Below are 19,831 nucleotides of genomic sequence, written 5' to 3'. Positions count from 1 at the left end.
ATACAAGGTAGAATATTTTCCACTACAAGATAGGTTAACAAGATATTCTTACCCGATCCCAAGCTTCAGCATCCATCACTGGTCCACTGGCAATGAACAAGCACGCATGGCCACCAATAATAAATACCATAGCGAGCGTCTTAATACCAGTCACACATTCCAAGCCCAGCTTGTGGTTCTGCTTGCAAGATATCAGTTTCTTCGTGTTGTTTATCACGGAAAACGATACGACCAAGTCGTGAATAGACGAGGTCTTGTTGCTTCCCCACTTGATGGAATAGATTTCGAAGAGCGTGCTGAAGAATAAAATAGCGGCGAAGAACAGCATCAACGACCTGAAATAAAAAAGGGAAAATATTATAGAATAGTCCGTTTGAAAAACCTATAAATCAACTGCGACTGACTGAATTAATGCAATGCTATTCACATCACTGGATCTAGAGACCAGCTATTTTCTTAGTATCTTTAAGTGTTATGAGAGTATGTACTCGTATTTATGTAAACTCTTTATTACACTAAATAAGTGGTCTAGGGTGGTAGACCATATATTTGGCGGATGGTACAAAAGGAAATAAACAAAATACAATTGCGCACTAAGTGCACCGAGAAGGGGTTTTTCGAAAATTACGGACTTTCTCGCTATGGAATTGGCTTGATTTTCTGCAAGGGCGAAATGATTGATTATGATTACAATATGTAGTGGCAAGTACGAGAGGCTATCAGGATTAGTCGTCATTCGAATTTTAATCGTGACAGTGGGTGGTTGGCGTGGACGAAACTTTAATAAGTGATGCAGGTGGTGCAGTAAGTATTCAACCTTAAGGGGCTGTTTCGTCATCCGTTGATTAGCGTTAACCGACGGTTAAATGTGATGCCGTCTCCGTCTATTCGAACAAAACAAATAGAGACGGCATCACACCTAACCGCCAGTTAACACTAATCAATGGATGGTAAAACAACCCCTAAATGTGATAATAATAAATGGGAAAAATACGAGGATAGTTTTTCCCGCTGACTGGCTTCGAGTTGCCGAGCTGCAAGAGCGCTGGTGCACAGTTCACGGTTGGCTATTCGTTCGAACTCACCTCACAAAGAACCAAGGATTGGTTTGAAATACTTGTCGGGCATACCTTGAATTCATAGCACGTGAGTAACTTTAATTTAGACCGTGTATTTTAAAAATTATAGACTACCATTAAATAAATAAACAATTTACCATGATAGTTTAATTATAATTTCCACAGATTAAGATTACATACAGTTATCTATAGGTGGACAATGCAAGAAACAAAGCGATATGATATATGTAAGTTAGGTCGGGAAAGATAGTTAAGCGAAAAGATTAAGCCGAATATGAACAAGAAAGCCCTAGACGCCAAATGTTAGAGTTGGGAAAGTGATAGATATTTTAGGTTTACAGGCGTTGTTTGGACGGCAGCTTATATCTAATGTATTAACCAGAACTATTGACCGAAAAGTCTCTCGTTCAACATAAAGTATTTAACGGATCCGAAGCTCGTTCTTTTATGTTTTTTGGAAGTGTTGAATCATAAAAGACCACGAGCTTCTCGGAGGAACAAAACAGTAGTAAAACCCGTGCGTCCTCCTCTGACTCCACAGGAAAGAAGCATACCAAATGATAAGTGTGAAAAATGGTGTCGCGTGTGTACACAGACTACCAGATTTAAGCAAAGATGGATCGATGAATATTAAACATCCAGACACTTGAACAAACATGTACGTTTATCAGACAAATATTTGTCTAGACAAACTGGTTCAATCGATCAGCTGGCGGTGACTGGTTCCTGAATACTAACTAAGCTTTATACTAAGTTAAAGATGACATGGACTTTGTAGTGAAATTGCACAGACATTTACACTTACTAAAGATAATAAATTAATTACACTTGGTCCTATTACTCCTATTTAACTAAGGAGACGAGCTAGGAACTGAATTTTAAAAATTGAACTTTGTTTTAGTGATAGGTCTAATTTTGATCGTTGCGATCTTTCTAATTAGGAAATCAACTGGCATGAAGAAATAAATATAAATTAGCCATTGGCAAGTCGGACTCGCGCATCGAGAGTTCCGTTCAAATAGTTCTACATAGACGGAGAGAGTGCAAATATAAATTGAAGGAAAAATTGATCCCTTAGCCCAGTTTAGACCTTCAAGACAAAATTCTGCAAGTTGAATTACATTGCGAACCCGTAAAGTGAGCTACTTAGTTCAAAGTTGTCAATCGAATGCAGCAAGCTAGTGCAATTCGCATGATTTTTCTTACAAGTCCAAACTGAGCTTTTAATTAACATTTTACTAAAAGTGTACCTGTTCAAAGCAACCTTTTGTATTTTTCTTAAATGTAGATTTTTTAAGACTACGTGGCAGTGGCAACGTTTGAGCAGTAGGTTACACGTTTAAGACTCATAAACGTATTTTTTTTTCATAATAAGGCCTACAAACCTAGAAGTTGGGACTGTGATTTCTCACACAAATTAACTATAATGTTTATTAAATAATAATGTAATGAAGAAAAAGTGGCAAAGTAGTATATTCGCCAACATACGATCAATCAACATACGTCAAAAGTTACGATATATGTGTAAAGTATACAGATTCAGAAGGCAGCTGTCTCACATAACATATTTTCTTGAACTATACTCATACCTACCTATATTCTATATTCTTAGATTTATATTCATGAGTCTATCCAAATAATAGATATTTTGAATTTTTACTTACGTTGTAACCGAGACTTTATTTATAAAGAAAGAAAGAAAGAAGACATTTATTCACTAATACGGAAGACACACAAATACAATAAAATTTACAGATTTACACACAAATAAAAAAAAAACATGAAAACACATGAAAATAGTAACATACTTAATACACAAATTTGTGTGTCCCCGCAAAAGCGAAACGATCGCTGACTCAGCATTATGCTGAGGCGTTAAACGCCAGCAGCGCTGATTATTTTTAGAGAGCAGCTATAATGTTTCAAACTCTCACCATTCTCACTCTTAACAAATATATTTCGGTACTTCATCACAGCTATTGTATTTATTTTTAACAATAACAATAAACAAATAAATAATAAGTCCAGAGACAAACATCTTTACATTCGATTATTAAAAGTATGTCACTGGTTAATATTTGCACCGTATCCGTATTCCTTTTTTGAAATGTTTTAGAAATAGTCTTTTTTTACCTTATAATGTTTTGCCATCGTATTTTATCAGAAAAGTTCGTATCAAACTTACGGAGGATTAAAGCTAATTGAGAAATTAAGACAAATACGATGTAATCTGGCTGAATAAAATGGAAAAAATCGCTAGATCTGTAAATGGGTTGTAACGGGTCAAAGCTTTTCAGAAAAAAAGTTTGTAATTGCATTGTTAAGTAAAATAAGCTATATAATAGATGATTTTGCTGTTCTTACATAACTATGTTGACACTCTATTCCACCACTACCAAATATTTCTCGTCTACAAGCACTTACATTATTAATTATGACAAAATTGTTTTTGTTTATTATCTTGCTACAAATATCTTTCTTGTTTTTTTTTCAGACTGATATTCATCATCTTGTGAGGCTGATTAACTAGATTGCTTTTGCTATATTTCGAGTCACTGTTGTCTTTTTCGTTATAAATTCAACCACCAGAATCGTATTTAAATTCACTTCCAATATTTGAAACAAGTAAATATCCCGCAGAGAAAATAAAAGCTAGTAAAAAACAGAGTCGACTTGTACTTATCCTCTTTGGCATTTGATTCATTGCTCCTTTTAATAAACAAAGACCCTCGGTAGTTATTTCAACTTAGTAAGTACCATTATTACAAAGTTATTTTACCGTAAGCTGTTTGTATTGTTCGCTGAAGGCATCTATTTTTTTTTGTTCCCGCTGATTTACACAACTAAGTTGTCTCGAAGCCAAAGCAATTCACGCGAAATTCCCGCACGTATTAAATAGATGGCATTAGTAGTCTCCCCAACCACTTACACGCCGACTGCGATGCCTACTACAGACGTTTACTCAACTTTCCGATAGATGTCGCTACCAAGAAAACTCTCAAAGTTTTTCACTTACAAAAAGCCAACATCCATAGATGTAATAGTGAGTGGTCTTCTAGAGTAGCAGTCCCGTTCAGTGACCTCCACGGTGGTGCGGTTGCCGACGGTGTGCGATATAACGCTGGAGACGAACTCGGTAACAGCTTTAGCACTGCATGCGCTAGGCACGCAGACTGCCCAGCGTAAAGTCTCGCCGCGGCCAGTTCGGATCTAAAAAAATTATTTACAGTTTTAAAATAGAAGCATGGCCGGATTTTCGGAGATGTTCCAAAAAATGGAACTCTAAAAAAAATTCCAGAGCTCGACGAGTCACCAACTTTTCCTTTATGTTTTTTCAAATGGTTGTTTTTTGTTTTAGGGGCATTCGTTACCTCAAAGCTTACTTTCAAACCTTTAAATAGGGCCCTGAGTTTAGTGAAAGCTTTTGCTCGTCCTGGCTTTCATTGGTCCTTAAAGCCCGGATACAACCTATGTGCGAGTGCGACCGACTGCGTGGTGAGCATTCATTTCTTCATACTTACCTATTTCCAAATATGCTACTATTGCATCAAGAAAAGTACCAAAGTATCAAACGCTTCATCGCCCCATAAAATGTTTATAATCATTAAAATGATACGGATCGAAAAACGCCCGTAAATAAATAGTGCCATAGCAAAATAAACTTAATACTCTTAAGCTCTTATTTCCTGGGATACAGTGGTGAACGTCATTAGCATGTAGTCCAATTATGTAATCAACCGTGTCAATTACCGTTCTCTGAGAATCCGCACCAAATCGTCATTCACCGCTGTATCACGGCCACTATATCACGGCAACACTATTCTAAAAAGTCAATAAAAAAAAAACCGACTGCCTTAAAAACTAAAAAGGAAATAAGTCTAGTGTGGAGAACAGAGACAGGCGTTTAAGGTTCAACAGTCGGACCGCATTACGAAGATTTTTTGAGCTGGTTACGAATGAATGGGTCCCGACTGTTGAACCTAAATGAGCTTTATGATAGAGTTCTCAACCACTAGACTTATTTCTCCTTTTAGTTTTTAAGACAGTCGGTTTTTTATTTTTTTTATTATGTTTTTTATTTTTATAATACGTTTTTGATATTTCTGTGAAAATAGTAGATTAAAAGTATATACCCTAGTGTCACTCCGACAGTTATGACGAAATCCAATGATATCTCATATGTTACAATCCGTCAACCGTTTAGCGGCTTTGCAGCAGGACCAAAGAAATGGACATACATACTCACTACAAATACATACATACTTCATACAACATAACATACTTACATACATACCATACATACATACATCATCATACATACATACATACATACATACATACTCTCGAAAAACATAACCCTCCTTCGGGCAGTCGTGTAAAAAGTCAGAGCTTCAGCTACAGCATTACCCGTACCTTCTTTGCCTTCTGGTGCGGCCACTTGATGGTGGCCAAACAGTACTGGCCTTCCACAGTCAATCCGCCGTCGCTCGCGTCGTCGATGCCGACACACTCGTCGAAATTGCCGAGGTGGTACGAGGAGCCGAAGAGCAAGCCTTGCGGAGACTTGGCAGAGGCATCGAACACTATAAAACAAAAGATGAACGTGTTAAATAAGACAAAACTGTATGTACCCACGTTGTTAGTTATAGAAAACAAAAGACGTGACACATGTTTTGACAAATACATTTTAAATATTATACCAAACAAAAGACAATCTGGCTAACGAAAACCACTTTTGTAGTGGTATATTGTTCATACAGCTTTAAAGAAAGAAAAAGATAGGTGAATTAATAGAGACTATCTTGACAGGTTGTAGGATCTGCGTGTTAAAAGTAACGAAACTACTTTGAAAAAGCTCGTATCTCATATCAATTTGCAAAAAATGACATGAAGCATACTTATTAAATTTCAATTAGTCAGTAGTTATATCAGGTATGCGATATTTTTTTTATGATGTGCGAAGGTAAGCTTAACGTAACAATACGTATGTACACCAACAACAAAAAAACATTACGTAGAACCATGCTTACAATTATTAGATTCATTGAATACTAGCTCCGTACCAAATTTAAAGTCATGATCACTTAGATAATGAGTTTACTTAAAGACAACTTACTCACAAACTAACCTTCCAAGTTAAATAAAAACTCGAAGAAGCCCGTAAGTTGTAAAATTGTACTGAAAATCTACATAAATAATTTCATGAGACCGATATTTTTTCACATTTTCACATTTCACTCTCGCTGAAAGGCTTCAGTAAAAAAACAAACATTACCGCACTGTGCCCTTATCGTTAAAATTAAAAGCTCCAGATTGGAGTACCCTGAACCCGTATTATACAAGTTTGACATTTAATTAAAAACAATAATGTGCGTTTCGGTCCCTTGTGAGATAAGGAACATCGAACAAAGCTTAGCATTTTAAATCCGTTCATTTGGCAACTGACATTTGGCAACCTGATTCATTTCGCAACTCTTCATTTCGCAAACTCTACAACTGTAAATATTTCAGGATTTATTTCAAGGCCATCGTGTAGGCCCATTTAGGTTAGGTTAGGTTAGTTTTATAAAAATCTTGTAATATTTACAGTTTCAGAAATATTAAGCAGTTGCAAAATTAATCTGCTTGCGAATTGCCATTTTTGTTGTATTCTTCATATAGGTATAAATGTAAATGAAGGTCGCGGTATAATTTATTGGTATTGAAACTTTAGTCAAATCCTGAAATTTCAATTCAAACGTCAGATCAAACGCTTTATGTAAGTGAAGCCACGGCTAAAGGCACTACCTAAGTAAAAAAAATCCTCAGAATTTCCCCCATAAATCAAATAACCTCATTTTAACAAGATAATTATACCAGCACTATTAATAGTCGTATTGAGGTCAATTTTAATCACTTGTCTCACAAATTCATAGAAAAATGCTAATCGTGACATTGTCATAGTAATTTGCCATCGCCAACAGGGTAAAACAGTCGCCTCAAAAATTTCTACAAATATATACAAACTTATGACAAACTAACATTATGACTTTCAAAAATTATGCGACTATTATTCACCCGTTTGTGCCATAATAAACCCAAAACAGCGACGCGCCGCAATCGGCAAAAAGTATAAACTCAATGTTACGGAAACCATTAAGGTGGACGAAGCACGCTCGTAAGATCTCGCGTTTCCCGTCACTCATGCTTTGTTTCACAACAAAGAGTGATGAACGATCGACTAAAGCAGAGATGTTCGTATAGTGATGTATCTAGTGTTACCTACCTTGTTCTTTGTACGTAATTGACTTATAGCACTGGAAGGGACGAAATATTTCCTATTTTAAAGAGATTTAGATAATGATTTTGCTCTCGTTTACTCTTTCCTTTTCTCTTCTTTTCTTTTTCTCTTTTACTATCAATTAAAGTTCGTAAAATTTAGGTACGATGACGAGCGAAGCGAGGAGTTTTGGTACAATTGAGACCACAATGAGTAAGCGAAGCGAGCGCGCCACGGCAGCGACCAGCAAAGCGCCAGGACCTGTTTAAGATAGGAAATAATTTGGTCCTAACAGTGCTTGTAATGTAACATGGTTAAGTACGAAAACAAGAGATAATTTAAAGTAAGCCTCTGTAGTTTACGGAAGACTAGAAATTAACTTTTTTAGGTTTCCAATATTTAAATAGCAAAAAGTAACCATTACTTTCGCCATGTCATTTTATGTCTGTCTTACTATCCGCAGTTTAGTTCAGAGACTCTTAATAGGCACTAGGAATCTGGAACCGGCCAAATAATAATAAACGCAATCAATAAAAATGGGAACCTTTGCTATACGTGAACAGCAGGCTAAAAAAAAACACCTCCGAAAAAATATATAAATTCCGAAAACATAGATGAGTGAGCATTAGCACAAACCGTGGTCTCTAAGGGCGGTAACAGAACCAGTCCAGAACTCGCCAATATTACTATATATTATTATTTAATATGAGTATGTTTGTTCGTTTGCTACCTCATCACGTCTAAATCACTAAATCGATTTAGATGAAATTCATTACATGGATAGTTTGAATCACTGCGAAGGATGTTTTTAGTTTTACGGTAAATTGGATGTATATCTGTAAAGCCGTGTAAATGCTATGAAATAAATAAATAAATAGGATAGTTTTTATCCCGGGAAATTGCATAGGTACCTAGTTCCTGCAGAATAGCGATAAACGAATTCTACGCGAGTCGAGTCGCGAGAAACAGCTAGTTAGTGCCTACCTAAATAAGATCTTAGGGCATTATATAGCGATCAACACCTATTCCACGCGCCATATAAATCTGCCTAAAAGTTCATTACTTAATACTCAGTTTTGACGCATTTTTCAGATACATTTTTTATGCGACGTCTTTACATTACTCCCCGGATCGTGTTCGAATCGCTTAACGGTTTATAGTGCCTATTAAATTATTGGAATTATACCTTTATAGTTTTTGTGGTACTAGTCGTGGCAATGAACTTTTAGGCACAGTTAGGCGGCGGAAGGTATACTGAAGTATTATACCTAAGCATAAAACATGAGATTATAGCACTGCTTATTCCAAATTCAAACTATTGTTTGAGCAGAATAAATTAACTTGTAACTACCTAACTATAACTTTGAGTAAACATAATATCAAACCATAACAAAGAGGGTTTTCTCAAGCACAAGTAGCAAGCACATGAATATGCGCTATTCAAACTTCCTTATCTTATCTGTTTACTAGTCTTTTCCCGCGGCTTTTGCTTCCGTGAAACAAAATTTTGGGAATTCACTTAATAATTTAGTACCTACAGCGAAAAAAATATGGCGGGGTGATTAAGAAATATTTTGTATTGTAACAATATGGGTATCAAATGTAGCCCATTCTATATAAATGTACATGCATGTTATAGTACTTTTAAGCTACCGTTTTCATAGAAATATCGAAAATTATGAAAAAAACTTAAAAGAAAAAACAAGTCTAGCGGTCCAGAACTATGTTAAGTAATTTGAAGTTCAACAGTCAGGTCAGGACCGATTACTGATAAATTTAGAGCTGGTCACGATTTTGAATGGACCTCACTTGACTGTACCACTAAGTAGGATTAATAGATAGATTTTTTTTTTAATTTATTTCCAGAAAGCTGGAAATCGTTTTAATACCTTCATTTGATCTTAAATGCGTGTAATCCGAGTTTGCCCCTTTCCAGGAGGTGAGGATATCTTTTGGAAGCCAAATAACTAAGACTAAGTAAAAAGTAAGACAAATACGTAAGACTTGTTAAATAAGTGTGTTAAATAAGTCAGAAGTTAGTTCGGCTATTTAGCAAATTTATTACCTTTTTAAATGTGTTAAAATGACTGATATCATTTCCAACTGTTTTATATTATTTGCAAATTTTCTAGGATTTTTTAAGTTCATTTATGTTTTAGTCAAAATGTATTGATTGGCATAAGTCAAATTCGCAAAAATATTGAATGCAAATTTATTTAGTAGTTATTGCTATCAGATTCCTAACCTATGTGTCTGTCTCTTGTCATGTAATCGAAATCTTGCAAGTTAAAAAATTTGATCTTTGTTACTTCCAGCCAAATATTTGTTGACTTGTGATAAAGTTTTGCATATTTGACAAATTAAAGTTAAGATATGACAAATACTTTGGAATGTTCAATTAAAATATTGTAAAAGTCACTTGTTTTTTTTCTTGTTTTTTTTTAAGGCAGTCAGGGTTTTCACAAGCATTTATTTAGTTTCACCTGCCCCGTTGTCTGTCTGACTGTAATCAAATCTTGCAAGTTAAATTTGATCTACTTCCAGTAGTCAGATTGACTTGAAATTTGGAATACTTATGTAAATCACGTGACAATACAATAATCTAGTAGTGACATCCTGGTAGCCCAGCCAAGATCGTCACCGCAGGACGGAACTCTTCAACGATAAATAGCATCGACTTGAAATTTTAGTGACAATGCAAGTACAGTCAACAAAAAGTAAAGTCAGCAAAAAAGCTTGTATTAAAAATGTTTTTTTTTTTATGGTTAGGTTATTTAGATCTATATCAATTATCGAGTAATCGCTTCTATGGACACAAGTATCTCAACGTTTGACAATTGTGTTTTGTGAACGCAAGTTAAAAAAAAAAACAATAGACATATAGTGATCCTTGATTTCGATTAAGAGTTTAATAAACACTGAATCAGAAACTGCCACACATTTCAAAGTTAGAAATTGAACGAAATACTCGTTTTCAAATGGATCGCCATCGCAACGCAGATTTTTCACATCCGACTTTCACAATTTTCGCTTCAGCAGAACTGTCTACATCGATAGTCGTTTGTCATTGAGAATTCGAATAGCTTGTAATATATAGCTACAAGCCTCAGATACATTTCGTTCTAGAGATATTTTTTCAGTCACTTTCATGTGACAATATTTTTGCAGTGTACCTACCTACTAACATTTTCTGTGATAGATGGCCTATATTAAATAACTTATCATCGATAAAATATCTAGGAGCAATGGGAAAAGATGTGCTCGAAGTTTTAGTGCTACAATTCATAGTTTTTTTATACAGCATGTTACCGGCAGTCAGGATTTTTTTAAGGTAGGTTAAAGTAACATATTTCCGTAACTTAACCATGACATTATTTAAATTAATAAAGTAAAATTCAGACTTTGTTAACTTTCTAACAAAATTATAATTGCGACCAACGTACAGAAAAGTAATTGGAAAGTAATTATCAAAGTATCTGTCGGCTGTCATTTACACTTACTTGTGAATTTACTTTGCTGTACATTGCTGGCAAATATTGTTTTGTTAGAAAGTTAACAAAGTCTGAATTTTACTTTATTAATTAAATTAAAAGCCTGGCTGACGATAACACACTGTATAAATAAGGTTCCACTTCCATCGAACCACTACAAATATTCTTTTACGACCGGATAACCAAGTGGTTAGAGAACCTGATTATGAAGCTTGAGGTCCCAAGTTTCAATCCTCAGTCGGGGCAGATACGAGTATTTGTATAAATAATACGAATGTTTGTTCTTACACAAACATCACGCCTGTGCCCTTAGTGTAAGTTTTCGCCTACAAAATACGTCTCGATCGCGTTCGCGTTAAGATCTCAATTTGTATGGAAACACGAACAGCGCCTCTAGCGGAACGTTTGCGATTTTCATGTTTCCATACAAATTGAGATCTTAACGCGAACCCGATCGAGACGTATTTTGTTACCGAAAACTTCACTAAGGGTACTGTATTCCCAAATGGAGGAGGCAGAGCACACGAAACGTTACCGCTTCGGAGCCACTTTTAGCAATTTTAGATTTTTAGTTTGACAGAAACGGTACAATAGTGACAGGTTTCTAGCCTGTCGCCTACGGTATACCATAACTTGTATCCGCAGTTGCCTCTTACTACATCCACGGAAGAAATGGAGAGGTGTAGTTCTATCCCGACACCACACGGGTCGGCTGATGTTTGTGTGTGTTCTCGAATCTTGAATGTTTAATGTGTATTTAAAAAATGTATTTATCTGTATAAGTATGTTTATCCGTTGTCTAGTACCCATAGTACGGTCCACATCAAAAGTAGCTGGTTACTTTTTAACTCTGTCATATTTTGTCAATCTTTTATGGCGCTAAGTACGTGGCTGTAAAACGACAAAATACAAAAGTAACCAGCTACTTTTGATGCTGACTGTACAAGCTTTGCTTAGTTTGGGACTAGGTAGGTTGGTGTCAATTATATAATGTTCCATGATATTTTTTTATTTATTATAAAGGGTTTCGTTTTTTCCTTAAAACTACCAAAACACGAAGTTTGTTAAGATTGGTTTTTGGAATCTTTTTGTATTTTTTTATTTCAATTCCAAATTGTTGTTGCTTTTACGGTCATCCCGTAAAATCCATATCAAAAATACAAACTGAAATACAGATGCACAGAAAAACCAGACCAGCGATGGTGTAGCGGTATAGCACGCGGCACGGAATGCCGAGGACCTGGGTTCGATTCCCAGCGCTGGTCTTATTTTTCTGTTTTTTCTGTGCATCTGTATTTCAGTTTGTATTTTCGATACGAAATTTGTTGTTGCTAAAGTATTCTGGTTCTGAGTCATAATTTTCAAAACGACTTTAAATAAATATCTCATTTGTTTTTTAAAACAGTTTCGTGATAATTTTTTCAATGAACAAGGAAACGAATGATTCATTGATAGTCGTTGTGAGTACGTTGACTTATTTTAAAGTAAGATATATTTTTGTAATTGTTATAATAATGTAAGTAGTTGTACAATAAGGCTCTATTTTATTCTCCGTTGTACAGTCAATGACATAAATAAGTGGTCACTTTTGTACCTTGCCATTTTAGTCATGTTTGAAAAGCCATACGAAATTGTGTACCGACTGAAAGCGACAAGGTACAAAAGTGCACTTATTTATGACGTTGACTGTACCTACATAATGTTACAAGGAAATGTTCCATAAACTGAGTTTTATGTAAGTACCTAATTAGTATAATTGCATAATATTATTGTAATAAATATGACCGGGTCCCGCCTTTTCGCAGAATTATTGTTTGCCAAATGTTTCATTTGGCAACTGTTTTATTTCCCAACTCTCAATTTTATCAGAAACAAAAAAAAACTCAGTGTATTTTCTTATGTTTATGGTTTTTTTTTTGATAGTTCCGAAAAAAAATTGTTTCATAGAAAATCCTGAATTGGGAAATGAACCAGTTTGGCAAATGAAACAGTTGGGAATCTTAAGTTGGGAAAAGACAGAGAACTTATTAAAACAGTACAGTAGTAAAGAGCCCGTCGTGTTTGAGTTTTACTCACCGAGTATTTTATTAGACGCCAGAAAAACACCCGTAGTCCCAGTTTTACTACAAACTCTAAAACCTTAGTTCATTTCTCTCTGTCCCTATAACTCCCTTTTTATATTGACACTTAGTGAACTAATTTACTAACCTCTGCTCGCTTACTCTAAAGAATTTTAATGCTTGATTGACCGTGGCCCCATTATTGCTTCGCATATTCCACTTACGCTGATGGTTGCAATATATTGTCGTATGTAATCGCGTATGCATTTTATTATGAATCACAACTGATGCATGTGAATTTGTGCTACTTAGGTAAGAAGGCCTTTGTCTTAATTACGATAATTAATTGACATACCAATACTTTAAATTAATCCAGCGTACATGTCCCACTGCAGGGCACAGGACTTGGATTGAGAAGTGAACTGGTTTGTGCAGGTTTTCTTAGGATGTTCTCTTTCACCATATTGCATGGTAAATTTCTAACCCTCTAATTAAATCTTCTGCTTGAGAGGCCGTAGATCCATTGGGTCATCACAGCTATTAGACAGTGGTTAAGAGACTTTACGATCAATATACCTATTATAAAACTCGTGATGTAAAACACTAACTATATAAAGCGGGGCGAAGTTTGTATAGAAAATAGATATCTAATGGATGTTTTTTAAAGCCTTTATTATTATGATTTTATATTTATCCATTATAACAATGTAAGTTGCTAACAAATTAGATACCTATCAATATTTTTTGAGCTGATAGTACTCAGCTAAGTACAAAGCAAAAAACGTAAGAGAGTGGGTAGCACCGCTCTCTACTACGAACTCTGTACTCCAGCACTGCAATGGGCAGGCAATAGGAAACCACCTTGCAAGAAAATCGTCACTAAGGTTCACTCTGATCGTCATCCGATGGCCACGACCACTGTTTCAAGAGTGGAGCGACTGAGAAGAAATTATGGCACCCAACTTTTTGAACTCTACCTACCTATAAAACTCTTTAGTGTACAGTCGAACAAATTTAATCATGTTGTACATATATTAAATTAAGCTGTATTCCAGTACTGTAAACGGGGGCATTACCGTGCCCCAAGATTATGATATTGTATGATCAATCAGGCTAAGACCCATTGGCAAGAGGTCATAAGACTCATAAGTGATCTACATGCATGTCTTTTCTTTACTCATAGTAGAAAAATCTGTCAAATTGTTGTTTAAACTATTAGCTAACTTATTATACTCCGTATGACAATGACACAAGGTATATTCTCCTCAAATGAGCAGATCTTTGTGAAAGCACCCATTGCTTAGATACGTATGACATTTTGTGTGATCAGATATTTTTGGCTGGACTATGTAAAAAAAAATGATGCTCAGATATTTATGGAATTGCAATATTAGCTATGATATAAATGGTATTTACAGTGTGCAGAATTTATTGAAATTTGGTCTTGCTCAGATATATTTGGACACCTTGGCCGCTCCGTTATATCTGATGGCGACTGTACTAGGACGGAACGTTTGTGTTACTGTCATCTTGACATTAGTGTACAGTCGAACAAATTTAACCATGTACAAAATGCACCTTTGTGCTACTATCTTGACATCCCATACTTTTGTCAAGGAAAACATAGTGAAATTGATTATTAAAAGGTGGAACCTGGTACATGAATCAGTTTGTTCTTTTGTATATAAAACACAATGAAATTAACAGATAACAAGAGATATGCACAAAGACTGCCTTATGAACTCAATAACTTTTTGAGCTTCACGTAATCAAAACACAAGAATTTTATTATACCACTGGTTTGACGTTAGTATTTTTAAAATGTCTCTTTTGAATGATTTTCGCGCTGAACGACAGAATAAATATCCATATCGTTTTTAACAAACTGCCAAATAACCAAATAAAAATAGCACGATTATAACTGACTGTGAGCTACGTAAACCTGTAGTTCAACTTTTAACATACCACCAAGACCTAAGCGGTAGGTATACGGTGCCGGCAAACGCGGAATACCGGCCTTCATTTACCTTATGAGCATCCTACCTATTTAAGTCACATTCTTATTCATATAACGTGCTTATGTAACTTTTTATGGTAAAAATAATCACGTGTCCGGTAAAAAAGAGATAAAAGAGGCCTAGCTAGCAGTTGTTTTTCATAATTATCATTGTTAGATTGTCATATGGACCCGGATCTTAGTAAATGTGCGAAACATAACGACGATGATCAAATTTTTAGGTTTTTTTCTGAGTTACTGTGACATCAGAAAGGTTTGTTGTGTTTATACCATCCCAGCCTATATTAGTCCCACTGCTGGGCACAGGCCTCCTCTCAGAACAAGAGGGCTTGGGCCATAGTTCCCACGCGGGCCCAGTGCGGATTGGGAACTTCACACGCACCATTGAATTGCTTCGTAGTTTAGTGCAGGTTTCCTCACGATGTTTTCCTTCACTGCAAAGCTCGTGGTAAATTTCAAATGTAATTCCGCACATGAATTTCGAAAAACTCAGAGGTGCGAGCCGGGGTTTGAACCCACGACCCTCTGCTTGAGCGGCAATAGGTCAAACCATTAGGCCACCAAGGCTTTTTTTGGACCACGGCTTTTTTTTGTTGTGTTCATAAATTTACCAAAACCATATACAAATTAATTTTCTATTGTATTTGAATATTTTAATAGATAATAACGTCAACTTTAGTTCTCATATTTACTTACCTACAATAGATTTAAATAAAAGTTAGTTAATGATAGATGTAGATATAAATTCTTAGTGAGGTACCTATCTTAGTGGACGCTTTGGCCATAAGAAAAATTATCAATAAAGAAATAAAGCCAATTTTATTATAAACACACTTAATAAAAATGCAGGTTTCCAAAATCCTAATAATAGCATAACAAATTAAAGGAAGGTAAATGCAGAATTAATTTTAAGTTATTTGGAGCACGTAAAACATTTAGCAAATTAATTTATCTCACGCCTTGAAACTGAAATGGTCGCGGTGCGGTTCCGGAAGAATAGCCACCCACAAACGCTCCTGTGGAATGAACTCCCTGATGAGCTATGCCCAACAGAGTTCACAATGGGATTCTTCAAGAAGGAATATAAATACAGGATTATAAAGGGTAGACAATGCCCTTGTGAGGGATGAGTCCTAGAGAATTAGAACTTGAACTATAGGCCTATAGGCTAGGGTAACCGCTTAACCATCAGGCGAGCCGTAGATACCACTGATTGCTAGCTACGTCGTACAAAAAAAACCGGATTGCAACGTCTCTAAGATAGGTAAGTATTAGATAGATAACATTTTCCTAACAAGCGAAATAAAATACTCTAGCGCAAGTTTTTGCTTTTCTTCATTACATGGGGGCTTTTTGGTTTTAGCCCGTCTGTAAGATGGAACTTTAAGCTTCCCTGTATTTCTAGTAGCCTTTGGATTATCGACGTTAGTGGGAAAATCACATATGTTCTTCCTAACATACATGATTATTTCAAAAACATGAAGCGACGGCAGGGTTAGGATACCTGTTTCCTTAAAAAAAGATCTTAAAGATTGACGCGACTTCAAATTATAAACTGCTCTAATTGATCTCTTCTGTAAGATAAAAATTGACTCAATGTCTGCAGCAGATCCCCATAAAATTAATTGGGTAAGGCGCGTCGAAGTACGTAAGTGGGAGCCGTGACGCCACTAAACTTAGTAAAAAGTGTACGCAGGTGTGACGTCACACGGAACTTTAACTTTAAATTGTTTAATTGACAAAAAAGAAAAACGTGTCCGATATTTTTTGAAAATGTCTGACGTACTATAGACGGCTTAAAACAGCAATTTGCTAACGCCCTGATCATATCGCTACATCTTATGCACTTTACGCCAATATCCTTACACATTAGTAGTCTCCACTTGATCGGCCTTGAGGCCCGCCGCGAATGGCTAAGCAGACATTCGGGACCAGCGCTTGGTACAACAAAATGGCTGACGTTCGAACGGTGAATTCCAAATCGCGCCCGCTGCGTCTCGCAGCGCGGTAATGACCTAAATTGTGTAATTGTACGCTAGTGATTCAAAACTTATTTTCAACTATCACCTACAACGTACGTTTACTTAATTAATTATGTGGTTCCGATGTTATCTCTATGAGTTGTTAAACCTTCCCACTGCTATTGCTTCTTGTTGAGTTCGTGAGTAAGCTCGTAGTATTTTCTTTTTCAAATTTAACCCACGATCCGCAGCTTGAAAGGCCATAGGTTAAACCACCAGGCCACCACATTTTTTTAACATTTATATTTCACTAGAATTTATGGTAATGTTATAAGAGACTTAACCAGAGATAGTAGGTAAAACATAACTTGTATGTTATTTACTTTGAGTATTTAGCTAGATAAATACTCAAAGGCTATTTATAATGCCGGGGTTTTTAAATAGTTCACTTTTAGAATCTTTTTACATGTACTGACTCAATTCGAAATAATGACATTTCTATAATAAACTTTTTGCACCAAAACAAGTAGTAAGTAGTGTAGTTTAAAAATTACATTATTTCGAATTGAGTCAGTAGAATTCTGAAGGTGCGACATGTTTGTACTCGTATAATAAATCAGTACTGAATACTTACTACATGAAGTATAAAAACATAGGTACCTACAACAAACCCTGACAAGAAAAAATAAGTAAATATAAAAAAGATAATTCAAGTTTGAATTAAACTTGTTGTCTACGCATACGATATATGCATTCCATTGTAAAAAAAATACGAACATTTCCAACAGAAATATTCTCAACATTTAAATTCCTAATGAGCCCTAGAAATTTACTTAACTTTTGTCGTCGGAAAGAACCGTTCATTAAAATTAATTAAATTGCAAAGCGCCTCGATCGCGAATGCTGAACGTGCATTTTTATTCTTATGCTAAACGCGTCGCGTCGCGTCATTGTGTTAAGTTGGATTGTTCTGGAGTATGACGCGAACAAGCCTGGGTTTAATTGGTTAAATTGTCTATAGAACCAGCACCAGCACCAAAAAGCTGTGGAAAGAACATAGTCGTCATAACCATCATCTAATACAATCACAAATATTATATTAATCTCGACCTATATACGCATGTCCCACTCCATTTTAGGTCTTCTCTCACTATATGAGAGGGCTTGGCCCGTAGTTCCCATGCGGGCCCAGTTCGAATTGGGAACTTCACACACGCCATTTAATTTTTTCAAAGGTTTCCTCCGAAGTTTTCCTGCACCGTAAACTTCCTGATCAGGACCAGGAAAATGGATGGTTGCGCCCACGTTCACTTATTGTATAGTAACTGTGGTCTGCGACTCCGTGTACAAAAAATTCGTTTATCACTATATCTCGGGAGAACTAAGCCATTTTCGGAAATAAAAACTACCCTATGTTCTTCTCAGAATCTCCAACTATCTTCATACCCAATTTTATACTATATTAATCATGATTAGTTGAGCATTTTAAGCGTGAAAGCTTAACAAACAAACACTCACACTTACTTTCACAAAATTATATTAGCAAGGATATACAAAGCTTGCAGTGAAATTAATTCTCTCACACCTGACATAAAAAACTCAGTTAAAATCAATTTTGGGCGGAAAATAAAAAAAAATTGCAAGTGTTGACAAGTTCTTAATTGCTTTTATTTCCACTAGAGATGTAGCAATTTCTAGACTAGTCTTAAGGTGTATTTTGACTAAGAAAGGTATTCGGTAAGCAATCAGGCAGGGAATGGAACACCAAGACAGAACAGGGTAACCTAGCCGCATTTATAGTCTTAGGGTGTATATACTTTGACCAAGAATGGTATCCAGGGTCTAAAGTCGATGGCAGTCAGAAAGGCTTACCATTCGGTTTGCTGATAAAGCGTCTTTTTTTTTTTTGTCTAATACAATCATTTATTTTAACGTTCAACGTCAAGGTCAATTGAGCAATCAAGGTATTCAAACTATCATATCGGAACACGTCACCATTGTAATTCATTTATAATCCTGAAATCTTTTAGAATTAGAATTTTTATTTTATTTTTCATAGTTTTTCATAGATCGTAAACGAAAATAAAAATGTCCGAGACAGGACAACGTAACCTAGCCGTGTTTAGGCTTGTTAGAATAATCTTAGGGTGTTGTTTGATCAGCTTGAATACCTACGGTGCGATGATGTATCAGTCAGGCAAGTTCACCATACGGTTTACTATCAAAGCATGCTTTTAAAACACAATTATTCGCTCCAGTTTGTCCAACACCAATTTTCACTTGACGCCACTCGTAGGTATGTATAACACCCCTCTTTTTTGCGTCGGGGGTTAAAAATAATAACAACTGGATATTTTTCCGGATTCAGTGCCTGCGTCAGAGATTGAACTGGTTATTTTTAAGAAATCCAGAGTTAACTTCTATATATGTTAAAATTAGCGTTGGTTATTGAAGGTCAGCTTCATATAGTCGTGTAAAAAAGTTAAGTTCAATTTAGCACAACATAAAGGTCATTCACCTGACGAAAAAGTTATTTTCTTGACATTTAACAAAATCAACAAACTCTCGTAAGACATATTTGAATAAAATTACAAAAATTAAACGGTTCCACTAAGGATTATAACTTCACGATCCTAATCTCTTCGTTGTATGAACCGGTGTAATTTTATTCATTTCTATGTCGAATTTGTAACTCTTGATTGTATAGATACAGAAAACACAATGGATAACAGATTAGGGGACAAAAAATGTACAAAAAAAAGTTCTACCTTAAAGAAATCTCGTCCAGTCGGGCCCCACTCAGCATAATGTTATCTACGGCAAGCCGCAACGCTGTTTTTCAGTGGGACCCATTTAAAAACTAAAACATACAACATACTATGACGACACGAACGCCAGTGGGAAGAAGTTCGCAAAGAAACTAAAGAATCTTGCAATATTCATTTAATACCTACTCGTAGTAAT

General features: G+C 35.6%; 1 protein-coding gene across 1 annotated transcript in view; it reads right to left on the bottom strand.

Moving 5' to 3' along the window:
* Nucleotides 1–52: 52 nt before the first annotated feature.
* LOC141445455 (nose resistant to fluoxetine protein 6-like) overlaps nt 53–19,831 on the bottom strand; it is a gene marked incomplete at its 3' end in the record, with an annotated part of 36,161 nt that continues 16,382 nt past the window's right edge. The window contains 3 exon segments of the mRNA XM_074111300.1: nt 53–335; nt 4,096–4,289; nt 5,493–5,662. Coding sequence (XP_073967401.1) covers nt 53–335; nt 4,096–4,289; nt 5,493–5,662 — 647 coding nt within the window.

This window comes from Choristoneura fumiferana, chromosome 2 (assembly GCF_025370935.1).
Source record: "Choristoneura fumiferana chromosome 2, NRCan_CFum_1, whole genome shotgun sequence".
Taxonomy (NCBI): domain Eukaryota; kingdom Metazoa; phylum Arthropoda; class Insecta; order Lepidoptera; family Tortricidae; genus Choristoneura; species Choristoneura fumiferana.
This window is presented reverse-complemented; position numbering and strand designations above follow the sequence as displayed.